This window comes from Myotis myotis, unplaced genomic scaffold (assembly GCF_014108235.1).
Source record: "Myotis myotis isolate mMyoMyo1 unplaced genomic scaffold, mMyoMyo1.p scaffold_m19_p_14, whole genome shotgun sequence".
Lineage (NCBI taxonomy): Eukaryota > Metazoa > Chordata > Mammalia > Chiroptera > Vespertilionidae > Myotis > Myotis myotis.
In genome coordinates this window covers 49,751,132-49,774,086 of record NW_023416318.1, presented here as the reverse complement: position 1 = coordinate 49,774,086, position 22,955 = coordinate 49,751,132, and the positions used below count along the sequence as shown (strand labels likewise).

The 22,955-nt window shown below is 40.0% G+C and overlaps 1 protein-coding gene across 5 annotated transcripts in view; it reads left to right on the top strand.

Annotated features, from left to right (window-relative positions):
* Nucleotides 1-22,955, top strand: part of GEN1 (GEN1 Holliday junction 5' flap endonuclease) — a 53,793-nt gene that overhangs the window by 24,575 nt on the left and 6,263 nt on the right. The window contains exons 12-17 of one of the 5 annotated variants that reach the window (XR_004971930.1): nt 2,279-2,340; nt 6,087-6,227; nt 7,291-8,523; nt 15,543-15,751; nt 16,385-16,476; nt 16,643-16,663. Coding sequence is in view for 2 of the 5 variants with exons in the window: in XM_036335285.1 (XP_036191178.1) it covers nt 2,279-2,340; nt 6,087-6,227; nt 7,291-8,523; nt 16,385-16,476 (1,528 nt within the window). In the remaining 3 variants the exon portion in view is untranslated. Of the gene's footprint in view, nt 1-2,278; nt 2,341-6,086; nt 6,228-7,290; nt 9,397-15,542; nt 15,775-16,384; nt 16,477-16,642; nt 16,664-22,955 lie in introns of those variants that run through there. The other 4 variants (XR_004971931.1, XR_004971932.1, XM_036335285.1 and 1 more) reach the window with 4 other exon arrangements.

Here is a 22,955-nt window from a genome sequence, read left to right as displayed (position 1 = left end):
AGTAACAGTAACAACCAAACAGCAGGCTGGCAGGCAACGTGGGGCAACAAGGCCAGTAGGGGGGGTTAGTGAGGGATGACCAAACGACTGAACAGCAGGCTGCATGGGGCAACCAGGCCAGTGGGGGGGAGTAGTTGGGGGCGACCAGGCCAGCAGGGGGGCAGTTGGCAACCAGGCCAGCAGGGGTGTCAGTAAGGGGTGATCATGCTGTCAGTGGGGGGAAGTTAGGGGCAATCAGACAGGCAGGCAGGTGAGCAGTTAGGAGCCAGCGGTCCCGGATTGTGAAAGGGATGTCTGGCTGCTGGTTTAGGCCCGAGCCCTGGGATTGGGCCTAAACTGGCAGTCGGACATCCCCCAAAGGGTCCCGGAATGGAGAAGGTGCAGGCTGGGCTGAGGGGACACATACCACCCCCCATCCCCGCACTGTACACGAATTTCGTGCACCGGGCCTCTAGTATCTTTATAAAGATAAAGGAAAGGTCTCCCGGAATAAATAAAAGCTTAGTCAGGGCTTACAGCCAAGCTAACATAATAACTTCACACTCTGACATACTTTCCTGCTTCGAATACATAGTTATAATAGATTAAAAGAAATCAATAGTATAATAAGATATAGCCAAGCTTAACCAGATAACTATTTCAGTGACCAAAAAAGGAACAAAAGTGTAAAGTGAATAGAGGGACCTCAGTGAAGGGTATGTCAGTGATCTTTGCACTATTCTTGCAAGCTTTCTAAAGGTTTGAAACTTTCAAAATAAAAAGTTTGCAGGAAAGTATTAAAGAAAAAAGATAAACAACAAAGAAAAGACAATGAGATAGCACACATCTTTCATAATAGTAATAGATGTCAAGAGATGACAGGATAACATTTTAAAACTTTGAATAAAAATAATTGGCAGCCTAAACATTATTAAAATATTATTCACTGGTTGGTAAGGCGTTTTCATACACATGAAGACTAAGAGTTTACCATTCACAGGTCCTCATTAAAAGCACTATTAAAAGATGTACTTCATTCAGCAAGAAGAAAACTGAACCCAGAGGGAAAATGTAGATAACAAGAAATAGTGGTCAGCACAAAATTGATAAAACATAGCCAAATTAATAAACTGACTGGAAAAAATATGTATATAAATATCTGCATAATGCTTGATCGTTAAAATATGATCATAAACTCCAAAGTATATGTGTAGACATATAATGGTAACCACTAAAACTTTAGAAATCCAGTATCTTCTAAACCAGTTCTTAAAATAATACTATCAAACCAAGCCCTGGCCTGGTGGTTCAGTTGGTTGGAGCACTGTCCCCTACACCAAAAGGTTATGGTTCGATTCTGGGCAGGGCACATACAGGAGGTAACCAATTGATATTTCTCACATCGATGTTTCTCCCTCTCTCCTTCTCCCTTCTCTTTCTAAAATCAATACACATCTCCTCAGGTAAGGGCTTAAAAAAAAAGCACACACAAAATTACCAAGCCAAAAAAGTATAAGAAGGAGGAAGTGGGAAGTAGTGAAGAAAAAGCTTGGTAACAGAAAACACAAAATAAGAAACAGGAATAAGTTCCACTATGTTAGTAATCACAATAAATGTAAGTAGATTAATCTCATTTATTAAAAGACATTTTATTGGATGAGTAAACAAAATTCATCAATATTCTTTTTTTTTTTTTAATATATTTTATTGATTTTTTTACAGAGAGAAAGGGAGAGAGATAGAGAGTCAGAAACATCAATGAGAGAGAAATATCGATCAGCCGCCTCCTGCACATCTCCCACTGGGGATGTGCCCGCAACCCAGGTACATGCCCTTGACCGGAATCGAACCCGGGACCTTTCAGTCCGCAGGCCGACACTCTATCCACTGAGCCAAACTGGTTTCGGCATCAATATTCTTATAGGGCATGTACAGAATATACACTAAGTTAGAAAATAAGGAGACTTAAAAGATTTGCCAGGCAAATATTTACCAAAGTGATGTAGAAAAATGAACAGAAACAGAATAGACTTTAAAACAAAAATTATTATGAAAAAGTGGTACACTGAATAATAATGAACAATCTACTCATACACTCTAATAATTATAAGCCCTATACCCCTAACAATAAAATCTTTTGTATAAGTTAGTTGAATAACAATGTGGTTATTCCTCACAATATTTTTAATATTATAAAAATAGAATAAGAATCAATGCATATTTAATTATTCAATCTATAAATTGAAAACTTACAAGTTACTCATGCAATTGAACTTCATTAGATGAATTTGTTTTTCAGAATTGTTAAAAACCGGATCAGAAATGGAGTTCATTGCTTTGAAATAGAGTGGGAAAAGCCTGGTATGTATCATTTTAAGCAGTTTAAGCAGCTTTTATAACATTAAACCATATATGTTTAGCAAATATTGTACACATATGTAAAGTATATGTATGTATGTAAAAAGTAGAGAAGAAATATGTACCCAGGGTTAATTTCATAGTTTCCCTGTGCTATTTAAATAGGCTTTGACTAATAGTAAAGATTAAAGACTTCAAATAATTTTATTTTAATGTCTTAAATTGGCATTTCTTTAGTACTTAATGTTTAAAATATAATATGGAGATAGTTTGGTTTGGTATTTTTCAAGAAAATACTGCTACAAATGGTCTGCTCATTGGATTTCACTGTGGGGTACTCTTCCTCTCATTTTCTTACTCTTTAGTTTTCATGGGAATTTTTAGTTGTCTTACTCTTATTTTTGTTATAGACAGAAATACAGTAAACTTGAATTAGCACCAAAACCAAAGGCAAGAAAAACACAGATTATTTAAATGGAAAATAATCCCAGTTTCATTTCTGTTTGGCATTGAGATTATATTGTGTGATTATGGGTGAATGAGTGAGAGAGTAGATTTATCAGTGAAGGTTTAAGTTGTAGGTAACTTGAAGAATGAAATCAATAAAGAATTAGATAAACTGTTCTAAGCAATAAGAAGAAGATAGAAAGCTGAAGAATTTTGAAAACTGCTTGGAAGCAGTCCCACAAACCTTAGTCTATTTTCAGGAAGGAAAGTGACATTAACCCACTTTGGCCGTGCAGATCTGTCTAGAACTGAGGATTGGATGCCCACTTTCACTTATCTTTGTGGGAGCTGTCCTTTAAGGGGAAAATGTACCCCAAGCTAGTTTAACTGAGAAACACCTTAAAGTCACCGATTTCTATTATTTCTACTTTATTATACTCATCAACTAATATTTTCATTAGAGTTTGGCCTCTCTTGAGCTATTTTCCCTCATGTAGGATAAATGCAAAAATTTAGACTGTTACTTATATATCTTATTGTGAATTTACATATAAACCCTCTCATTTTCATTTATCACTAAGCCTGGGTATATCTTCAAAAGATTGATAAAATCTGGAAAATAGTACAGTATAAACCCCTTATCAGGGGGTTACATTTAACATGGTTTTAGTTACCAGCAGTCAGTCAGAGTTCAAAAATATTAACTGGGAAATTCCAGAAATAAACAATTCATAAGTTTTAAATTATGTGCCTTTCTGATAAATTCTTGTGATTTCCTGCTCTGTTCTGCCTGAGATATGAAACATCCCTTTGTCTAGCATATTTAGGCTGTATATGCAGCCCACCCATTAGTCACATAGTAGCCATCTCAGTCATCAGATTGACTGTCACAGTATTGCAGTGATTGTGTTCATGTAACCCTTATTTTACTTAATAATGGCTCCAAAGCGCAAGAGTAGTGATGCATTTGGGCATACCAAAGAGAAGCTTTAGAGTGCTTCCTTGAGTTGACAGGTGAGTATACTACAATAAGATATTTTGAGAGAGAGACCACATTCACATAACTTTAATGATAGTACATTGCTATAATCATTCTATTTTATTATTGTTGTTGTTAATCTCTTACTGTGCCTATTTATAAATTAAACTTTACCATAAGTATATGTGTATAGAAAAAAACATAGTATGTATGGGGTTTGATACTATTGGTGGTTTCAGGTATTCACTGGAGATCTCATGCACTGCTGATGGGGTTTATAACCCCATGGATAAAGGGGACTACTGTAATATTTTTGAAGACCCTTTCAATCCTGTTCTTTTCATTAGACACCACTAAAGAAAGTTAATATTGAAGTTTTAGTCAACTGTCTATTCCCATTCTTTATCTGGGTCTTAAACACTTATTATACTGAACTAAACCATTTAACCTTACCTACACAAAGACTTATTCTCTACGCTGCTCCTTCTGCCTCTGAAACAAGAGACTTTAAAGTTCTAATTTAAAAGTAATCTCCTCCTAGAAGAACAAAGTTGGAGGGATCACAATACCAGATATCAAGCTATATTACAAAGCTACTGTTCTCAAAGCTGCCTGGTACTAGCACAAGATCAGACTTATAGACCAATGGAACAGAAGAGAGAACCCAGAAATCGACCCAAGCCATTATGCTTAATTAATACTTGACAAAGGAGGCAAGAACATACAATGGAGTCAAAACAGTCTCTTGGGGGCGACCAGGCCAGCAGGGGCAGCAGTAAAGGGCGACCTGGCTGGCGAGGGTGGGCAGTTAGGGGCAACCAGGCCGGCAGATGCGGGCAGTTGGGGGCAACCAGGCTGGCGGGGGGGCAAGTGGGGGTGACCAGGCTGGCAGGCAGAAATATGCAAAAATAAACTCAAAATGGATAAAGGGCTTAAACGTAAGACAGGAAACCATAAAAATCTTAGAAAAATCCATAGGCAGCAAAATATCAGAAATATGTCATAGCAATATCTTTACTGATACAGCTCCTAGGACAATGGAAACTAAGGAGAAAATAAACAAATGGGACTACATCAAAATAAAACCTTCTGCACAGCAAAAGAAACCATCAATGAAACAACAAGAAAGCCCACTGCATGGGAGAACATATTTGCCAATGTTATATCTGACAAGGGTTTAATCTTCAAAATTTATAGGGAACTCATACAACTTAACAAAATGAAGATAAACAATCCAATAAAAAAAAAATGGGCAAAGGACCTAAATAGACAGGTTTTGAAAGTGGACATACAGAAGGCCAAGAGACATATGAAAACATGCTCAAAGTCACAGTCATCTGAGAGATGCAAATCAAAACAATGAGGTACCATCTCACACCTGCCAGAATGGCTATCATCAACAAACGACAAGACTTGGAGAGGATGTGGAGAAAAAGGAACCCTCGTGTACTGCTGATGGGAATGCAGACTGGTACAGCCAGTATGGAGTTTACTCAAAAAATGAAAAATGGAACTCTCATTTGACCCAGTGATCCCACTTCTAGGAAATATCCCAAGGAATCAGAAATACCAATCAGAAAGGATATATGCACCCCTGTGCTCATAGCAGCACAATTTACAATAGCTAAGATTTGGAACCAGCCTAAGTACTCATCAGCAGACAAGTGGATTAGAAAACTGTGGTACTTCTACGCAATGGAATACTAGCTGCTATAAAGAAGAAGGAACTTTTACCATTTGCAACAGCATGGATGGACCTGAAGAGCATTATGCTAAGTGAAATAAGCCAGTCAGAGAAAGATAAATATCACACAATCTCACTTATTTGTGGAATATAATGAACAACATAAACTGATGAACAAAAATAGATCCAGAGACATAGAAGCATCAAACAGACTGTCCAACCTCAAAGGGAAGGTGGGGGTGGGGGGTAGGGGGGTGAGGACTGGGGAGTATGAGAGCAACCAAAAGACTTGTATGCATGCATATAAACATAACCCATAGAAACAGACAGTAGGGGGTGAGGGCATGTGCTGGGGGGTGGGAATGGCCGGGGATAGGTCAATGGGGGACAAAGGAGACATATGTAATACTTTAAACAATGAAGGATATAAAAAAAAATCTTCCAACTCTTGTTAGGCAGAAGAAAATCAATTCTATACTAGAATCAGCAGATTATTAGAATAGAGATGTTATAAAGCAATATTTGCAATAAATCATCCATTGTGGATGACTTAGTTTACCTGGTAAACTTTGTTACCTGGAAAATTGAATTTTTCATATCTGTAATTAAGGCTGTTTTACTGTATTTTTAATCTTTTAGAACATTATGCTATAGAAGATAAATATGGAGAATTAGTTCTACAAACAATAGAAGAAGAATCATTATTTGAAGCAGCTTTTCCAGAGATTGTTGCTGTTTACCACAAACAAAAGTTAGAAATTAAAGAGAAGAAAAAGAAAAGTAAGTATCTCATTTGATAGCCACACACAGCTGTTGTAGAGGAGCTATCTGTTCTACACGAGTCAATATTGTCTAAATTTTGCTGAAAGTTCTATATAAGAACTTGCTTCTTTGTCTTGATACACTATTAAAGCTGAAAAGCCAAGAGTAAACCATTCTCATATGTGTCTGATAAGTTAATCAAGTGTTAATAATAGTAATTACACCAACCACTTATTGAGCAAGTAGTATATGTAATATATTTTGGATTATAAATACATTTTCTTTATTTCCCAGAAAAACTAAGGAAGAAAATTCAATCAAACATTGTTTCTGGAAGAAAATATTTTATAATATGTTGTCATTAATTATTTTGTTTGTTTTTTAATTTTGTTTTATTGCTTAAAATATTACAAAGAGTATTACATATGTCTCCTTTTTTTCCCCCCCTTGACATTCCCCAGCCTCCCCTACCTCCCAGTGTCTTGTGTCCATTGGTTATGCTTATATGCATGCATACAAGTCCTTCGGTTGATCTCTTACCCCACCCTCCCCGCCCCCCAACCCTCCCCAGCCTTCCCGCTGTAGTTTTACAGTCTGTTCAATGCTGCTCTGCTTTTGTATCTATTTTTGTTCATCAGTTTATAATGGTCTTTATTATCCATAAATGAGTGAGATCATGTGGTATTTTTCTTTCATTGACTGGCTTATTTCACTTAGCATAATGCTCTCCAATTCCATCCATGCTGTTGGAAATGGTAAGAATTCCTTCTCTTTTACAACAGCATAGTATTCCATTGTGTAGATGTACCACAGTTTTCTAATCCGTTCATCTGCTGCTGAAACTTAGGCTGTTTCCAGATCTTCCCAATGGTAAACTGTGCTGCTGCTATGAACATAAGGATGCATATATCCTTTTTAATTATTTTGTTATAATTACTTACAACACAGTTTCTAGGAATGCACTGGGACAAAAATGCAAAAATTGCTTATATAGTTTTCAATCTGAACTGTTTAGTTTATTTGTTTATTCAAGTTAAGTCAAATAAAACAGGTTTTAATTATATTGTATTTTTCTTTTCAGGCATGAAAACTAAGCCTAAAGAAAATAATTTGCCACAGACAGATGAGATGAGTTTTCAGTCACTCATAACTTTAAAACCCACATGTGAAATCTCTTCTAAACAGAATTCCCAGTTAAATTTGGAAATTTTCCCTGATTCGGCATTACCCCAGGAATCTATTTCTGCGTCATTGAAGAGCTTGCTTTTATCTGAAGATGCTCTCTGTATGAATACTCAAGAACAGTTAATGTCTTCTTCAAAACCTTTGGCTTCACAGCAAATTACAGCTGCCAGTAAATCTCTAATTTCAGAATCTAGTCAACCAAATATCTCATCCCATAATGTGTCGACGATTGCTGATCTACACTTGAGCAGCATTGATTGGGAGGGAACTTCTTTTAGTAATTCTCCAGCTATTCCAAGGAATACTTGCTCTCATGGCTTAAAATCAGGACTTGAAACAGCCATCCCTCATAGCTTTAAACATATCCCAGGACAATCGTCATGTGACTCAGAATGGTGCACCACAAATAAAGTGTTCAGTTGGGATCTTCAAAAGACTAATCCTGAAGAGCATCTACTTTCTGGCATTACTAACTTACATAGTCAGGATCTGCCTTTAAAGGAACGAATACTTATAAAATCATTACATCCTCTGGGCAATGTACAGCCAGACCTGACTTCTTTACACACAGTAAAAGAATCTTGTAAGGCTAGCAGTAGTTCTGATTGTCCATCTCATCTTTCAGAGGATCTAGGAATTTATGTGCAAAAGGAATCTAGGAACTCTAAAGTTCTAAAAGGAGACCAGCTGTTTCCAGAAAACTATAAAGTGAATACTTCTATACCCTATTCTGTCAAAAACATGATAGTAAAGGCCTCTGATGCTAGAGTCGAGCCACCAAATACTTCTTTAGATCATAATAGAAATGTTGACTTGCAAACCACTCAGAAAATTGTAATGAAGAAAAGTGTTTGCCTTGACAGATATTCCTCTGATGAAGAAAGTGCCCCAGTGTTTGGGAAAGCTATGAATGCAACTGAGAAAATGAAGCAGAGTTTTCAGAAGCACAAACCAGCCCAATTCAAGAAAAATGATGCTAACAAATTGAGTAACCCTAAGATACATATTAAAGAAACAGAACAGTATGTCCAGACTTCTAAAACAGCTGTAAATGAAGAAAACTATTTCCCAGATGCAGCCAAAGTTTCTCTGAGTTCCCTACAGTGTCATAAGGAAAAAGATGACTCTGGTACTTATTTGGATAGTCCTCTTCCTTTATGTCAGAGATTAAAACTGAGGTTCCAAAACACTTGAAATTAAAAATGTTTAAGCGTTAGTTAATATTCTGGTATCATCAGCATTAGCAGAGGCAGAAGGAAGGTGTCTAATTAATGTTTGGCAGAAAAATGTAATGTAGTTTATATGTCAGGAGATACTTTTGCCATTTTAATCAAAATTATAATTTTTAAAAGTTACCTAAAACTTTTATTTTAAAACATAATCTTTGTGGTAAAACTAGATAATGTATATTTTTAAAACTTACTCTTGCCATGTTTTATATCTTTATTGACTATTCTTTAGTCATAGCTTTAAAGTGTTAATACAGTACTAGGCAGAGTAAAGGCTTCATCTTTTTGCTCATTTATACCCATGTCTTGCACAAACCTCTATAGTGTTTATATTTCAGCTTGTTCTCAAGAAGATAATTCTTTATAATTGCCTAAAATCTCTCAATGTCTTATATTGTGCCTTTTTGGAGAGTTATATTTCTCTCCTTGTGAAGATAACTTTTAGTATGCTCTTTTGCTTTGGTAACTTTATTCTCTTTTCTGAGGGAAAATGGAAAAGGAGGAAGATGATTGATATATATATAGAAAAAATAATGGTTGTAATGCTGAATAAACTAAGGAAAGCTACTCTTTATATATCCCCAGAAGTTAACAGGTTTGCCAAATGGAGAAAAGATTTGAAAAATAGAATATATAATCAGAAGAGAATTAGAAACTTGCTGAGGATCACACAGCTAATTAATAATGATGTGGGGATTAGATATCTTGCCTCCTAATTTGGTGGCATTTATTCTGTTTTCTTTTTCTTCTATAGCACTTTTTTCTTTTCCTTATTTTTATTTTAAAAATGAATCTATATAATAATTGAGTTCAACCTATCCAATTATTAAGTTGTTTATTCATTTATCACTCAAAAAATCGAGAGCAAGCATGTCAAACTTGCGACCACTGGGCCATATGCCTCGTTTAAATAAACAAGGCATATTATCCACCAGCAGCGAGTTTGACATGCTTGGTCTAGAGCAGTGGTTCTCAACTTGTGGGTTGCCTAAGACATCAGAAAACACATATATAATTACATATTGTTTTTGTGATGAATCACTATGCTTTAATTATGTTCAATTTGTAACAATGAAATTGGGGGTCACCACAACATGAGGAACTATATTAAAGGGTCACGGCATCAGGAAGGTTGAGAACCACTGGTCTAGAGGCAATTAGATTGGACAGGAAAAAGTAAAGCTGTCAATATTTGCAGATGACGAAATTTTGCGTGTACAAGATCTTAAGGAATCCACTAAAAACTACCGGAACTGATAAATGAGTTCACCAAAGTTGCAGGATTTAAAATCAATATACAAACATTGATTGTGGGTCTATATATCTTTGGTGAATAATACTAAATGAAGTTAAGAAAATTCTGTGTACAACAGCACTAAAAGCAATAAAGTGCTTTGTAATAAATTTAACAAAAGTAAAAAATTTATACTCTAAAAACTGCAAAAGTATTGTTGAATGGAAAATTTTAGAAACTTAAATAAAAGGAAAGACATTCCATGTTATGATTAGAAGACTTGATATTAAGATGGCAAACTAATTTACAGATGTAGTGCAGTCCCCATCAATTCCAGCTGATTTCTTTGCAGAAACTGACAAGCTGATTCTAAAATTCATATGGAAATTTATGGGACACAGAGTAGGCAAAGCTCTCTTTAAAAAGAGAAATGGGAGGAATTGCCCTTCTTAAATCTGATTTGAAAATTTACTACAAAGCTACAGTAATGAAGAATTTGTTGTCATCACATAAAGGTAGACATATATATTAATCAGTGGGATAGAATTGAGGGTCCAGAAATATACTCTCACATTTATGTTCAATTGATTTTCAACCAGAGTGCCAAGACAACTCAGGGAGAAACAAGAGTAATTCAACCAATACTACTGGTACAACTGGGTAGCCATATGCAAAAAATGAAGTTTGACCCCTACCTCTTACAGTATACAACTAGAGGCCCGGTGCATGAAATTCATGAACAGGTGGGGTCCCTAGGCCTGGCTGGAGATCAGGGCCAATCAGGTTCCCCGCCTCCCTACCTCCCTGCCTCCTCCTTCCCTTGCCACCCACCCCCAGTTCCATGTCCCAGCCCAGGGCCCGGCCCTGATCGGGACGATCAGGACCTGCTGGCTGGGGGGGAGGGACCAGGAGTTTGGCTGGCAGGTCCCATCAGTGATTGGCGCCTGTGGGCTGGGGGCAGCTCCTGTGTTGAGCGTCTGCCCCCTGGTGGTCAGTGTGCATCATAGTGATCAGTTGTTCTGGTCACTTGGGCTTATATATACATACATGCACTCGGTGGGGGGGGGAGGGGGGTGTCTCTCAGCCCGGCCTGTTCCCTCTCGCAGTCTGGGACCCCTCAGGGGATGACCACCTGGTGGCTTAGGCCTGCTCCCCGGGGGATTGGGCCTAAGCTGGCAATCAGACATCCCTTTGGCAGCCTGGCAGCCCTCGGGGGATGTCCACTTGCCAGCGGGGAGCAGGCCTAAAATGCAGTTGGACATCCTTAGCGCTGCTGAGGAGGCAGGAGAGGCTCCCACCACCACCGCTGTACTAGCAGCCATTAGCCTGGCTTGTGGCGGAGCAGAGCTCCCCCATGTGGGAGTGCACTGACCACCAGAGGGCAGCTCCTGCATTAAGCGTCTGCCCCCTGGTGGTCAGTGTGTGTCATAGTGACCAGTCATTCCCATTCTTTCTGCAGTTAGGATCAGTTTGCATATTACCCTTTTACTATATAGGATAGAAGCCTGGGGCTGGCTGGTTTGCCCTGAAGGGTGTCCTGGATCAGGGTGGGGGTCCCGCTTGGGTGCCTGGCAAGCCTGGGTGAGGGGATGATGGCTTTTTGCAGCTGGTCACACCCACTTCAGGGTGGGGGTCCCCACTGGGGTGCCTGGCCAGCCTGGATGAGGGGCTGATGGATGTTTTTAGGCTGGCCACACCCCCTTCAGGGTGGGGTTCCCCACTGGGGTGCCTGGCCAGTCTGGGTGAGGGGCTGAGGGCCGTTTTCAGGCTGGCCTGAGACTGAAGCTCCCAGCCTCTCCTTTTTTTCTTTTTCTTTCTATTCTGGGATTTATTTACCTTCTATAATTGAAACTCTGTTGCCTTCACTGGTGCTCCCAGCTCTGAGGCCGTGGCTGGCTGAAAGCAGGTATCTGGGGTTTGTTTGGCTTCTATAAGTGAAACTTTGTTGCTTTTGGAGCTGTTGCTTTCGGAGCTTAGAGCAGGCCGCGGCAAGCAGGGAACCTTGGCTTCCTCCATCACTGGAGCAAGCAAGCCTCCTGCTCTCTTCAGCTGCATGGCTGCCAGCCGCCATCTTTGTTGGCAGTTAATTTGCATATCTCCCTGATTAGCCAATGGAAAGCATAGCAGAGGTACGGTTAACACATTGTTTGTGGGTAGTTTTTATCGCTCGCTAACAGGTGGCATGGGCCATTTTTGCTAATTTTTTGCGCAAATGGCAACGTTCAGTAAAATTACGATAACTTTAGTTTACGTATTTATACGTTACCCGCATTCTACCGCTAGTCTATAAAAAACGTATTAATAACGTGTCCCGTGCTCTACTACACTGGTAGAACGTATAAATACGTAAAACGTGTAAACACGTTTCCCGCATACAATGTGTTAATTACCCTTTTTGTCTTTTATTAGGATAGATAAATGGATCAAAAACTAAATATGAAAGCTAAAGCTGTAATTAGATGAAAACAAACATAAATCTTTGTAACTTTGAATTAGGAAATGATTTCTTTGATATGGCACCAAAACCTCAGACAAGGAAAAATAAACTTCATAAAAACTTTGTGTTTCAGAGGGCACCAGTAAGAAAATGAAGAGATAGGCCTGGCTGTGTTGTTAAATGGTTAGGGTATCAGCCTGAGCACCAAAGGGTCTCAGGTTCCATTTTCAGTGCCGATCAGGGTGAGTGCAGGAGGCACCCAGTCTCTCTCTCTCTCTCTCTCTCTCTCTCTCTCTCTCTCTCTCTCTCGATCTCTCCCTCACTTTCTCCACCCCCCTCCCTTCACTCTCTCTAAAAAAATCAGTGGGAAAAATATCCTCAGGTGGGGACTAACAACAAAAGAAAAGAGATAACCCACAAAATAGAAAATATTTGCAAATTGTAAGTATGATAAAGGGTTTATATTAAGAGGGGCTTGTATAAAGAACTCTTAGCTCAATAATAATAAGACAACTCAAAAGCCGGTAAAATATCTGCATAGACATTTCTCCAAAGAAAATATATAAATGGCCAATAAACACATGAAAAAATTCTCATCATTATCAGAAAAAATCAAAACCACAATGAGATTCCACTTGCCACCTGATAGGATGGCTAAATAAAAAAAGATAATAACAAGTATTGGTGAGGATGTGGAGGATTTGGAACCCTTCTAACCTTCTGGTAGGGATATAAAATTGGGTAGCCACTTTGGAAAAAGTCTGGTGGTCCCTCAAATGGTTAAACATAGTTACCACATTATGCATTATATCCACTCCCAAGTATATACCTAAGAAATGAAGGCATATATCCACACAAAAACTTGTACACAGATGTCCATAGAAACATTCATAATAGCCAAAAATGTAAACAACCAGAATGCCCATCAACTGAGGAGTGGATAACAAAATGTGGTCTCTTCATGCAATCCTATATAATAAAGAGCTAATATGCTAATTAGACTGGATGGCAGAACGACCTTCTGGAATGACAGCCAGGGCTGCTAGGGCCAAGGCAGTGGGGCTGTGAGGGCCTACCCTTGCGCAAATTTCGTGCATTGGGCTTCTAGTTGTCAATAAAAAGAAATACTAATAAATGTTACAATGTGATGAACCTTGAAAACATGCTAAGTGAAAGAGGCCAGTCACAAAAGACCACATGTATGATTCAATTTATATAAAATGTTCCAAATAGGCAAGTCTATATAGAAACAAGTTATACTCTTCATAGACTTAAATATTCATGCTCCTTAAATATTTGTGTTCCTTAAATTATCTCTCTTTTCTTACTCTATTCACTATTTCTACATATTTTCTGCTCTCATGATTTAGATACAGATATTTAGCCGAAGCTTTTCTTCTAATGTATAGATCTGCTTATTTAACCAATTCCTGACATCACTGGGGATAAAAGTATAGTAATAGAGATGGCAGAAGCTCTGAGTTGCCTGTTACATCTAACCTGGATGTACTTCCAAGCCTTGCTGTAACTGATTCCTGGGTTCTAAGTGGTCACGCACACTCATTTATCCTGGAGACATTTACTTGCAGGAATAAGTGCACATGAAATGCCAAGGGCCACCAGGAAATACAAAGTAACATAAAACCCAATTCTTATTTTCAAGAAATTGAAAAGAGCAAGATAAAGAAATATGGCATATTTACATACAAGGATCAATTATTTAAAAAATAATAAATTATGTTGGTTAGCGTAGAATTGGGTGTTTAATGAATAGAATAGACAATCACTGCCACCTGGATCAGAGGAAGGAACGTTCTTTTGGCAGATTTGACTGGGCTTTGAAGTATAGGCAAAAAATTGGCAGAATTGTAGCTGTTACAACAGGACATTTCAGGGGATGAGGGATTGATTAGCTTGAGGTAACGACATAGAATAAAGACGGTTGGCACGCTCAGGGAATGTTGGAGTCTTATTTGGAATTTCGGTCTCCAGGGAACAAATTGCTGTGCAGACAAGGAATGGTCAGGGATTGAGAAGTGAAGAATCGAGCAGAAAGCAGACGAGGGTGTCTTTGGGCAATGGGGAAAAGAAATAGGACAAAGTGTAGCAAAGAACGTGACCAATATGCTAAAAGATTCTGACCATATAAGCCATATATAAAGGTTTATTTTGAATATCCAGAAGGAAAAATAATCCTAATTAAAACATTTTCTCTGGGGATCTGCTGATCATGATTTGTTCAATCTGGGCACCACAATTGGCTCTGATAGTTTAGGACCATCTAGTCCAGGTAATACTTACAATATAGAGATGTCCTTTTTTTTTAATTTTTTAAATAGATTTAGAGGTGTTCTGGGGATTTTATGAGATGAGAACAGTGTGCTTGTTCTGATATAATTTGCAGCCCAGTCGGTGTGACTCAGTGGTTGAGGTCAATCTATGAACCAGGAGGTCACGGTTAGATTCCTGGTCATAGCATATGCCCAGATTGTGGGCTCGATCCCCAGTTTGGGGCTTGCAGGAGGCAGCCGATCAATAATTCTTTTTCATCATTGATGTTTCTCTCTCCCTCTCCCTTTCTCTCTGAAATCAATAAAAATATATTTTCAATAAACCAAATATTATTTGCAGCTGATATATTACTCATTTAGCCACCTAATATATTTATTGAACAACTACTTTGTAAAAGAGCCCTTTGTTTTTCTGTGTATCACAGCCAGCTGGAGGTCCATGGAATTTAAAATAATTTTTTCAAATCACCCAGCTGGAAAAAGCTTCAGTTGGGGCTAGAACTTGGGTCTCCTAATTCCTTTAGTGAAGGACCTTCCCAAATATTTGTTTCCATAATTCATTCAATTCCATTAGTTGTTCTCTTTGTGGTCCTGAAGAAAAATTGTGCATACTTCCATGATAGTATTTATCACATTTAATTCATACACTCAAAATATTAGTTGAGTGTCTACTATATAGCAGGCATATTTTTTTTAATGTACTTACCTTTCTCTATGATAAGACAGAATTCTGAACACAGAGGTTAAATCGTATTTATTTTTGTGTCCCCCAGCACTGTGCTCAGAGTTTAATTCTCTGCTTCACCAACTCTTATTTATCCATCAAGACTCAGAATAAACCTGGTCTTTTCTAAGAGGGGTTTATATAGCTTCTCAAGAACCCCTCCTCTTTCCTATAGACTTTTAAAGTATTATCTGCAAATAGCTTTATTTTGAGTGGTTTGCATTTTGTCTCAGGTACCAGGCTGTGAGCATCTTGTATTCTTGAATCTAATCCCTAGCAGAGGGGCTGCCACAGAAAGCCATCAGTGAATGGGTGCTGATTGCCTGCTGGTGAATTTGGGGTCTTCGTTCTTCCATTCTCCATCAAGAAAGATCAGATCCAGTTGGATGGTTCCCTCCATTAGCTTGATCACGTGTCCCCCTTGTCATGTGAAGATGCCAGGGTGAGATGCCTTGCTTTCTGAAGGTGAAGGGGCTAACTCAACCGCTCACTATTCCTGTCATGCTGGTAGCACTTAGGGTGAAACAGCTTAAATAATACCACCAAAGGCAGCCTCCTTTCATCTGCAGATTAATGTGGCAACATTTATCACCTTCTTAGCCAGGAAAACCTTTTATCAGGCTCAGCTAACAGCTCGCATTAGCCCCTTAAAGGGCTTGCCACATTGCCTTTAAAATGACAAGCTGCAGAGTCAGGCCCAGGATAGTCCAAAAAAGTGGGACCTTTGCTGATGATTGCCAGAATGGATAATGTACTTATTCCCAGGCCAGGCAAATTCAGTAAATGGCCTGTTTGGTACTGGAGGAAAGGGTCATCTGGAAATCAGGCTGAGTCTTCTGTGCTGAGAATGACCGAGTATTCTGCTAATGTTTGGAAGAATTCTTTGGTAAGCACCAAACAAAACTTCATTAATAGGGATTAAGTGCCTGAGCTTCCTCAGCATTATTCTGTGCCAAGACCCAAAAAACAAAATGTTGACCTCCCCAAAATGGCAAAATTCTCTGATCAAAAACCGAATGAAAGAATTCTATACTGTTTGCATCATCGTAACTCCTACTCATCTACCACTCAACAGATATCCACCTTCCTGCTGTGAGTGAAGTCTCAAAGTGCTGTCCTTTGAATCTGAAAATGAAAATGAGTGATTTATTCAACGTTCATGTAAAGGTAGATTACAGATTCTTTGCCTTTTTTGTTTGTTTGTTTTATTTGAAAGCAATGTGGATTCAGTGACTGCTCCAAAGTAATATTATTGCTAAAGTCATTTACATTTTTATTAAACTGAGAATGCCAGCTCTGTGAATGCCAGATGCCAGAAGGCTTATTTTAACAGGGCTGTCCAAACCCAGACGTCTCAAGTCCAGGCCCTGTGAAGGCCCCATGACTTCACAGCTGGGATAGTGCTATGAGAGGTGTCAAGGACTCCATACAACCCGGTCTACATCCTGTGAAACAGACCAAAGGACATTTTCTTTAACGTGGGAGGCAATGTCTGCTAATTGTCCGATTTCTGATAGAGACTGGCTACCTTGGGCAAATGTTCCCAGCTTCTGCATGCTTCTCCTACATAGGTGAGAATGATATTTCCTCCCCCCTTCACTCTCATTTACATGTTGAGAATAAACAGCTTTTGGAGAAACAGACACTAGTGTATACATTTAATATTACTGATTTTTTTAAAAATATATTTTATTGATTTTTTACAGAGAGGAAGGGAGAAAGATAGAGAGTTGGAAACATCAATCAGTTGCCTCATGCACATCTCCTACTGTGGATGTGCCTGCAACCCAGGTACATGCCCTTGACCGGAATTGAACCTGGGACCCTTCAGTCCGCAGGCCGACGCTCTATCCACTGAGCCAAACCGGTTTCGGCTAATATTACTGATTTTGATTTGTCAAATCCATTGGTGAATAAGCGATGTTCTTAAAATGTGTTGTATTATAACCTGTATAATTTTTTGAGAAGGTAACTTGTCTCTAATATGAAGAAAAAAGACAAAACATATTGGATAGTATAAACAGCAGTGAATCTTGGGAGAAGAGAAATGACACATATTAAATGTTTACTATTACATCCACGCATTTTTCTACTTTTTCAAAATCCTCACATTTGCTCCACAGAAACTGAAAGGCAGGCACTTTTATTTCCCTGTTTATATATGAGGCTAAGAGAAGTGAAGGAACTTATCCAAGGTCAACATTTAGTAAAAAGCAGGGCCAGGATTTGAACCCAGAGCTAGTAGTCTAACTGCACAGTTTCTCTGGCAAAAATTAAGATGTCTGTATACTCCACATTTATCTAAGTGTATGACACTTTTAAAGAAACAACCTGTCAGAGAGATGCATTGGCTTCTACTGATGTGATTTCTGGAAAACTGGCCGCTAAATCAGAGTACTTGAGCCCCAGCAAAGCAAGAAATGATCACAAGTTACAGTGGGAAAGTTGGGAGATTTGGGTGGAAGGAAGGACTGGGAGGTGCGGGACAGCCAGGGCACCAAATCTAGAAGTTTCATCCCCTTCCTTTGACGCTCTAACCACCAGGGCCAGATGTCCCCAGGATGAGGTCATCTGTGAGTTCTCAGTGGAGTGTCCATTAAGAGCGGCTCCTTTTTGGCATTCATTTCTGACTTGAGTCACCTTTGCACAGGGACTGCAAGGGGCTGGGCCTGTTGTAATCAGTTAAGTGCATTTTTTACTAATCTTGAAAGCAACCCAGAGAAGTAAAGCGACATGCCTGTGGCCACACAGTTGGTATGTTTGTCTCCTCCCAGTTGCATTGCTCCCTCCAAAGGGGACAGGGACTCTGAGGAACTACTCTCGCAGGGACTACTAAAAGCGCCTCCTAACTGACCTCCCTGCTTCAAAGCACTCACGCCCTTTGTAGTGCACACATCAGCCAGACAAATCTATAGAAAGTGCAAACCACCTTCTGACACCAGCACGCATTCACCCTTTTCCTCCATGCAAAAGCTTCCCATCATGCTTGGCGTCAATTCCAAATTCCTTGACAGTCTGTCAGGTCCTCCGTGGCTGAGCCCTGCCTGTCTCCCTGACCTCATCTCTGGACTCTTCCCCTTGATCACCTTGCTCCAGTGCTGCTGGCTTTACTTCATTTCCTTAAACACACCAAGCTCATTCCACATTCTGGCTCTTGAACTTACTGTGCCATATGCCTGAACTTCTCACACGTTTTTGGATAGTAAGCTCCTACTCACCATTCAGCTAGTACTTTTGTGATGATGCTAAGTTGCCACATCCCCACTCTGATTCCCACTCCTCTACTCTTGCTTCTTACCCTGAGTTATTTTCTTCACAAATTATTAGAGTTCTTTTTGTTTGTCTCCTATCACTACAGTAACAACATGAGAAGAAACTTCATCTTATTTTTTGTCATATCCCTTGAGCTACTTTTAACCATGAGTAACATGTAGCACACATTTAATACAACCTTATTGGATGAATGAATGAATAAATAAATGAAGTTAAACTTTGAACCCAAATCCACATTTTGACCACCAACATGCCACAAGTTGTAACTGAATTCTTAAGATGGATCCAGCACCTGGTTAGACATGGTGCAGAGTACAAGGGAATAATAACTAGTCTCTCCTTTCAAGATCTTTATAACTAAGTTGTAACACCAGACTCATTTGCACTTGAGATAACAAATACACACCTAAGTGCTGGGTGAAGGGAGTGGCATCAGAGGGCATCAGCATGCAGATGAGAGTGGTCAGTGAGCACCCAGGTGGTCCTCAGAGACTTGCTAGTTGAGTTGATTGGAGGCTTGAATGGTAGATACAGTTTACAGGGGGGAGTGAAGGCCATGAGGTTCTTGGGTAAGACTTAAAATCGGGTGAATTTACCCAAGAATGAGTAACAAATGACAAGTATTTGAGGGCATTCCAGGCTGGTGACATTTGTTATATCCTTTTGTCTAGAAAGTAACTCACTCACTCATTACATACAAGTATAATTTTGTGAGAAAACAAGGCCAATAAGGCAAAAGAAGAGGAGGAAAAGAGTGAGTGAGGTTTCTAGTTTTTGACTTATGGTTGGCGTTGAGGAGGGGTGGACCAGGACCTGGCACACAGTGAATGTCACGTATTGGGCATTATATATATTCCGGTACAGGGCGGCAGAGACCATCTCTAAGAGTTCTCCGAGGGCCATAGCTGCCTCCTATGTGGACTGCCCCTCAGAGGGGACCCCAATAAAGTATAGAGCAAGGAGATTCCTGAGAACTAGGTCACTAGCTAATGAAGATGACTTCCTATGCTCAAAATGAACAAGTATCCGTCCATTCATTTGTCCATACATGTATTCCATAAGCAGGTTCTCTACACCAAGTATCATGCAAATTGCAGGGGCTATAGTAAGGGTTCGTTTTCTTAAGAAATTCACGGTCTATCCACAAAGAAAACCACATGCTGTTAAGACTTTATGACACAATATGCCCCTTAGTGTCTTAACTCTCTACTCATGCTTCCAGATCTGGGTTGAATGAAAATATTTATCACATATTCAGGCTTGGCCACAAAATCACACCAAACCAAACCAAAACATTCCATGAAGAGGAAGACTATGCTAATCTTTCTTTCTCTTCTCAGAAAGGTGATAACAGAAGATTTGGTCCCAACAGGCAAGGGATTTGCATTTTAAAGTTTGACAGATATTTATAGGCCTTTTGATCTCTTTTCTCCCCTCTACCCACCCACCCCCAGCCTTGATGCCTTCCCCTCCCCCACCCATCAGTTCTCTACATTGTACCAGGTACACGTTTGAGAAAGGGTGGTTCCAGGTCCAGAGGACCTGGGGGCCCTAGTGTGGTGTGTTCAGAGTCATGTAGCTCTTATTTATTGAATACCAAAATACATCAAGTTATTTTTAACATTCCCAACAGCCACAATCATCTTGAAAGTTTCCTTTACTATTTACCTTTTTGGTTGTTGTTGTTGTTAAGGGAGGAGGAAAATGAGGCGCAGAGAGGTTAAATAACCTGCCCAGAAACACCGATAAGTAGTGGAGACAGAATTAAAACTCAGGTCTGAGTGTCCCCAAACCTATGACCTTTTCCTTAAGCCAGGCTGACTCTAGTCCACAAGCCTGGTTATTATAGGCAGCTCCGCTAAGATCCTTCCTGGCAAAGCGTATCCTGCATTCCAGTTTTTTTGCTGGTGTTATTCTGGAAATAGCCCAATAAACGTCACACTTTGATTTACTCAGGACAGACTTGCAGCTGTCTTTTCCTTTGCAGCTCTTCTCGGGCTCTGTGGCTTTCCTCTCCTGGTCTTGCACCCTGGCCGCCACAGCTCGCAGCTGCACGCCTTAGTTTGGCACCATCATCTGCAGCCCCATAGGATTTGCTGAACAGAGCTTCTCTCTGACTCACAGAAACTTCATGGGGAACTAGCTTAGAATCACAGACTCTCACATTTTTGCAACTAGAGCGGATCCTAAAAACTATCTAGGAAACAGAGGTTCAGAGAATGTCTCATGCAAAAGTAGCTGACATCAGATTTATCAGAATACTACATATTTGCTAGGTTAAACGTGATAGATAAAGGACACAAGTCACATTAACAACTGTGTGCTAGGTGCTTTGTCTTGTTTAATTTCACTACAAGCCAGTGAGGTACAATGAATTATTATCCACATGTTACAGCTGAACTGGCTCAGAGAAATAGCTGACTGAAGGTTCTCCAACAAGCATGTCCAACTCGTGGCCCATGGGCCACATGCCTCGTTTATTTGGCCCGTGTTAGCTTTTGAGTTTGACATGCTTCCTCTACAGTAACTGGGACCGGGATCTGAACTCACTGGACTGTGGAGAGCTCAGCTCCTTCCTTTCCCACAGCCTGCGGTGGGGTGCGATGAAGAATGCAAACATACCCTAGCTGAAGGGACTGGCCTGTGAAATTTGCTTCTGAGCCAAAAGAGCCAAGAACCAACAGAATGAGGAGATGAATACGATCATTTGTGGGCTCACTGAGGTCAGGTCTGTAATCTAAAACCATCTGGCATTCACCAGCAGCCTGAGTGGTACTTTGACCACGAGGGCTTCCGCTGGGAAACAAGAACTGCTTGTCTACCTGCAGCCTCCTCCCAAACTTAGACTGTCTATTACAAACTAGAAGATTCTGCAAGTTCCCTCTATCCTTGGAAAATCCATCCCCCACCCTCAAAGAGGGGGCCTTCAGAGTGCCGAATTGGGAGCCGTAAGAAAGTCCTTGCTGGTGCAGTCTTCCTGTTGAGGTTGAGAGATCAGATTCAAAGCTCAAGCCACAGCTTCCCTACCTCCACTCCCTGTCCCATCTCCAATCCCTAGAGGGAATGCTCCTACCCTACCCCCCCTACCCCCTCCCCGCAGAGGTTTTCTGTAAAAGCCTCTAGATTGTGTTGAGCTGGGGGTCAGGTTGGAAGTTGGAGGCATCTTTTGTGCTCTCTCCAGATAGACTCCTGGGAAGGTGCCTCTCCAGAAAGAATGGCTATGGAAGCAGGCATCTTCCCTCCTGAGCACACAGGGTAGATACTGGTGTGGGCTGGGCAATTCCTAAGTAAGCTCTTTTCTTAATGATTCCCTCCTGTCAACCATGTAGCTGTGGTCCCATGTGTTCAGAATAACAAGGGTAAGAGATGATCCTGGTCCAGTGACTTCATCTTACCCAGCAAGCCCTGGCCCAACCACAGTTGCTCTTGGGGTGCAACCCATTTCTCACAACCCATTTCTACCAAAATATTTTTCCTGACCATCTGTCCATACTAACATCTTTCTCCTCAGAAATGATATGTACCCACACATAACTATCAGGAGGATAAATTGTCATCAGTGGCATTTAGCTGTGCCTGGAGGGACGCCTTTGAGCACAGAACCTACACAGACTTTTCTGCATCTTGATATTATCCATTCTGGAGCAAATACTTGACCTGCTAATGACAGTGTTACTAAAGATCCCAACTTGGCCTCATTTTGCTAGCTTGCAGGTGATGACATTTTCTCTTTTTAAATATATTTTTATTTATTTCAGAGAGTAAGGAAGAGGGAGAGAGAGATAGAAGTATCAATGATGAGAGCGAATCATTGATCGGCTGCCTCCTGCATGTCCCCCACTGAGGATCGAGCCCGCAACCTGGGTGTGGGCCCTTGACCAGAATTGAACTCGGGACCCTTCAGTCTGCAGACCGACACTCTATCCACTGAGCCACACCAGTTAGGGCAACATTTTCTCTCTCTCTCTCTCTCTTTTTTTTTTTTTTTTTTTTTTAACATTTTCTCTTTTTAGAAAGCACTCATCATTGGTAGCAATGCATCCAGTAGTTCTTAGCCCTTCTTTGAGTGATAAAAACCTTTAAAACTTTATGAAATCTATACATCTCCTTACCAGTAAAATATACCTGGGCACATAAGTGTTACTGTCATGTGCTATATTGGACACTCGGGAGTCCCATCCCTGACCTCTCTCACACTGCGGACCACTGTTCTAGAGTGAGCACCCTGGTCCAGGGACCTCATCTGATTCCCTGTACATCTCCAGATTGCAGTGGAGTTTCTGGTAGATAGTAGATACAGTACTTGGGAAATGTTGCAAGTTGAATGAATTAATCTGGAAGCGAGTGTGTGATACCCTGGCCCCTGGTAAGAA